This window comes from Hypoxylon fragiforme (assembly GCF_022984875.1).
Source record: "Hypoxylon fragiforme strain CBS 206.31 chromosome Unknown GGS25scaffold_3, whole genome shotgun sequence".
In the NCBI taxonomy this organism is placed as follows: domain Eukaryota; kingdom Fungi; phylum Ascomycota; class Sordariomycetes; order Xylariales; family Hypoxylaceae; genus Hypoxylon; species Hypoxylon fragiforme.
The window spans coordinates 504,825-509,631 of record NW_026054758.1 but is presented as its reverse complement, the minus strand read 5'-3'; the positions used below and the strand labels follow the sequence as shown (position 1 = coordinate 509,631).

General features: G+C 45.7%; 1 protein-coding gene across 1 annotated transcript; it reads right to left on the bottom strand.

Annotated features, from left to right (window-relative positions):
* Nucleotides 1-63: 63 nt before the first annotated feature.
* Nucleotides 64-2,287, bottom strand: GGS25DRAFT_162951 (uncharacterized protein). The gene is made up of 2 exons (XM_049256509.1): nt 1,418-2,287; nt 64-1,357 (listed from the first exon to the last, which is right to left on the bottom strand). The coding sequence occupies exons 1-2, from the start codon at nt 1,797-1,799 to the stop codon at nt 168-170; spliced, it is 1,572 nt and encodes a 523-aa protein (XP_049118527.1). The 5' UTR covers nt 1,800-2,287; the 3' UTR covers nt 64-167.
* Between the last annotated feature and the right edge of the window lie 2,520 nt (nt 2,288-4,807).

Genomic DNA, 4,807 nt, shown 5'->3' with positions numbered 1-4,807 from the left:
TCTCTATGCTGCTAGACGTAAAACAGTAAGAAATGAAACTCGGTGTAAAGAAAAGAGCGTGAGCGACATAAAGGGGTCGTAAATCGTCATTAAATGGTCGTAACAAATGTCCAGGCGATCGAAATTTGGTCGTCATGTAAAATAATTATTATACTGAGGTGTGTCGTTTACTTCCTCAGGCCGACTTTGCCGGCTAAGTGACGCCAAAAACCGGACCCCTTTCGGTCCACGCTGTCCATGGACATCATAGTGGCTTCTCGCACCATGGGACCGACAATGTCTTCGTCGCCGCGTTCGGGGAATTTTCCCTCGGCGTACATCTTCGGTACCGTAGTCAAAACACCTTCGTCGAATTTCTCGCACGTGGTCGCCTCGCCGCTAGCCACAACCGCCTCCGCAATCTCGTCGTGTAGGTTGCGCCATGTGCGCTGGGTCTCAGCCCATTTAGCTTCGGTTAGCGCATACGTCTTAGAAGTCTGGCCGTAATGTTCCCCAGTTCGCGCAAGGTGCTTCGTATAGTTCACTCGTGCTATTTCCCAGTCGCCGCGAAATTGGCGAAGAGAATCCAGGTCGGATGTTTCGGGCTTGTACGGCTTCGGAACAATGGTGTAATTTGCATGCCCCAAGCGATCAGACCAGGCATCCGGCGCGGGTAATTGAGGAAGCTCCACCGAACCTGGCATGTGGCGAAGAGAAGAACTGGAAGGTCTCGTACTAAGCGGTGGAGACAACATACCAGACGAGTAGATTTCATCATCTATCGGACAAAACTGCGAGGCAATGGTAGGCGATTCCAATCCAGATTGTTGCGCTAAGATTTGCTCGGTGGAGGAAGCCATGATAGGTGGTAGAAGCGGTGTTATCGCTGATCTGCGGTCGCGCTCAATAGATGACAAGATGTCATTCGCCTTCTTGATGTCGAACCCTCCACCCAGCTGCATAAAGCTATCACTGCTTCCAAAACGTGACAGGGCAGGCGTAGGCGGTACTGCGGGATCATTCGAACGGTCTTGGCGTTTTCTGCTAGGGGCTGCTGAGACGGAAGAAGAACGGCTCGAAGGTGCGCGAGATGATAATATCGGCCGTTGGTCGAACCCATATTCGGATACTGGAGAACTGATTATACTAGACGGCTTCGACGATTTCCATTTACTGAGAGAAGGGAATCGAGAACCGATACGATGAGAGAAACCGGCAAAGGATGACTCAGAGCCATCTTTGCGCTTCCTCGAGCGTAGACTGAAGCTAAAATCGCCATCGCTGAAGAAACCTAAGTCGTAGTCGGCACTCTTACGCGTATAAAAGTTTGACGTGCTTTGCATTAGATCAGTATCTCTATGGATGCAAGGTTCGTCACCTAAACCAGATATAATTAGAACGAAGAGAATCACGGATAATAGGATAAGTGGAAACAAACATAAGCATTGGTATAATTCAGAGTCAGATGCATCATCATAATCTGAGTCCGAGTCGTCGTCATATTCGATTGGTTCCTCTTCTACGTCGGGTAGGACGCGTTTGCCTGAGTTCTGTGCTGTTTGCGTAGGCGACGAAGTGCTATCAGAGCTTACTACAGTTGTTAAGTCAAAAGATGACATGGAACTGGAGCAGCGCAGATGACCACGGGCCGAGAAGGTTGGCGTTACTGGCGACGTCGTATCTGAAGAGTAGGAATCGGTCGTGTAGAAGTTATATGGTACATCTACCTCTGCTTCGCGCTGTGCGGCCTCTTCCTCTTCCTTCCTCCTTCTCTCCTCCACCAGCAATGGCAGTTGAAGAGGTCGTAAACTGGGAGACATGACGTAAGAAGTAGCGTGATCGATGGTGGATACGCCGGTCGTCTAGATAAAATTGCGAACTTAAGGTTTATCTTATAGTTGACGTTGTTATTGTCGTCGTCGCGTTACCGTGATCGGTAACGTCAAAGTTCGTGGAGCTGTTTTGGTGGGGGGATGATACGTCAAGATAATAAATACATCCAGGATCCTCGGTAGCACTATTTTGGGAAATAGATTGTCGACCAAAAAGAGGAAAGGGAAGCAGAAAAAAGGGAAGAAGAAAAAAACGCTCGGTTCTCTTCTTCGGTGCCAAAAATTGATACAACGTCTTATAGACTAAGGATGAGACCTAGGGCCTAGTGACGAAACTACTTAGTAGAGTACTAGAGTAGTAGACTATACCGTTTGGTCGTTTGATGTGATGTGTTGTGTTGTGCTGTGTTGTGTTGGTAGGCAGGGTAGACAGGGTAGTTTTGGTATGATGGTATGATAGTATGTATCCCAACCTCGTGACAGGCTCTCTGGTGGGAAATGTCCAATTGTTAAAAGGGTATATACGTGTACCAGTGGACTGTGGACTCAGAAGACTGTGGACTGTCTTTGCCCTATCAACTTTCGGGTAGTGACAGTGGTCCACGTGTAGCTTGGGGTAGTGTGAATTTCGTGGGGTTGTAATCGGGCTGCCGTGCTGTGCTGTTCGTTGCTCTTCTCTCCTTCGTTGCTGGTCTGTCGAAAAATAAAACAAAACCCAACTAAAAAATCTATACCGCCTCTCCAATCAAATAAGCGGTATCGTGCTAATCCTGACACAAATCTCTTAAGGTCCCTCTAGGCGGTCGTTTCTCCCTGCAGCACCTTGAGTGTCTGCACCGTGACAGAACCGATAAGTTTGGCGAGTAGTGTAAGTAGTGTACAGCATAAGCCAATGGCTCAAACTAACGAGGAATTGCAGCAAATATATCGTGCCAGTCCAAGTTGAGCGTTTATTCCCCAGGATCTCAGGTCAGACAGAATGCTTGTTTATTGGTAGTTTCTCCAGAAGCCACGGTGGTATTGCGCGAAGGTGGGTGGGATAGGAAAGATGAAGAAAATGCACCTCTGAGAAAAGTTGAATCCAAGAATTCAAGAATCCAATCCCTTTTTTCTTCTTCTTCCTCTTCTTCTTCTTCTTAACCCGAGAAGGGAAAGTCTAGTTAGTAACCTCGTCTGTTGCTGGGGATAGTTAACCTGGGTACGGTGCACTGACTGGCTTCAGTGGCTCGGTGACTAGGCAATCCCAAAAAATAAAAAGAATGAAAAATTATTATTTTAGTTACTAGTATGATACATAGGCATCCATGGGTGTAAGTTGTACAATAGACCATACATCCATACTTCAATGATACTTGAAGTGTAGACCAGTGACCTACATATGGATAGTACCGTAGAAAAAAAGATAAAAAATTAAGACGGGATGTAAAGCGGGTGGCTTTACTAGGGCTCGTTCCGGTCGATTTGGTGCCGTGGAAGAACTCCACTGACTCCAGTGTCCAGCAGCCAAGCAAATGCACTACTATGTAAAAAGCTAAAGGAATCAGAAATGGGGTCAAGGACGGCCCTACCGCCCTGCCGTCTTGCACTGGTTACCTACCTTAGCTACCCTACTAGCTACCCTACTAGCTACCCTACTAGCTACCCTAGCTTCCCTACCTAGGGTAGTTAGTTTTTTTCTTTTCTTTTTTTCACGTTGTTCCCCATAAAATCATAACCCTTTCCTTCCTTTTACTATACTAATCCCTGTAGGTGTTAGCATGCTTATTAGTAACCTTGAACTTTAGGAGCCCGACCAACTGGGATGACACTTCGAGACCGCTCAGACTTGCTTATAAGCTAGACTGGGGTTTGCAGGTGTTAGGAAAGAAAGAGCTCTTGACAAGCAATTGAGCTAACCTACTGGATTAATAAGTTAATAAGAGGAGGGAAGCTTCTAATAACATTAACTGAGCTATGCTATACTAGGTTAGTGTATATATATATACCTGGGTATTGTACATCCATTGTATTGTCCCTATCAACATCGAATGGTTCTAACTACTGCATACATGTAAACTACTAGGTACTAACTAACCGTACATCACTTGAACTAACTTCTAAAGGCATCCAGTCACTTCCAATATTTGTGTGCAAATGTGCATCTGCGTATGTTGAATCTTTGATAGAGGGGAAGATATGTACATTGTATATTTGTATGTATGTATCTACGATCCACGGCTTACCTACTATGGCACTAGAGCAACTACACTAGTAGCACTGAGTTATCTAATCCAATTCTTAACGAACCCGTTTCTTTGAAGCGTTGACGCCTCTATCGGAGCCTGTTCTGAGCCTGTTCTGCTGGCTGTGTCTTTCGCAGTAGACGCCTTCTCCACCACTCACAAACGCCGAGCCACTACAGAGTCCAAACATCTACAACGTTATCCTCCAGTCTCCAGGCGCTTGAAACATGCCCAAATAAACAAAACAAATAATAGCAGGCAACATATACGTAGCACGGAATAGCCGCAATGGAGGTCCTCACATCTACGTACGCATAGATACTGTGTATGCAAAGAACGAAGGGGGCTGGAGAAGACGGGGATAGGATTTATAAAGCTAAGCCCATACGAGAGGCAAATGCCCAATGCCCAGTGCTCGTTCCCCTAAACCAAATCCCTCCCTAATTACCAATTCATGCTCGTTGAGAGCAAAAGAAGCATTGAAGCCTTCAGCTTACTATCCAGGTATTACGTACGTACCTACAAGTGAGTAAGTAGAGAGGCATTCAGCACCTTGATGCCATTATAAATCTTACGAAAGAGCGTTACATGAGATATTTAGTACTAGTTATAGTAGCACATGTACATACAATAGAATGCTTAGTAGAAGAATTACATCCAATACATCATAGGCTGCAAAAACTAGATGCATGTATTGTACATTGTACATACCAGTAAGTAAAGGTCCTTTTCGATCCAACATCAACTTTCGGCTTAAACCCTTCTTGGCCAACG

Coding starts and splice junctions, on each gene's coding strand:
- GGS25DRAFT_162951 (XM_049256509.1), bottom strand. CDS start 1,799: ATGTCTCCCAGTTTACGACCTCTTCAACTGCCATTGCTGGTGGAGGAG. Junction 1,358..1,417: donor TGAATTATACCAATGCTTAT/GTTTGTTTCCAC, acceptor TATCTGGTTTAG/GTGACGAACCTTGCATCCAT.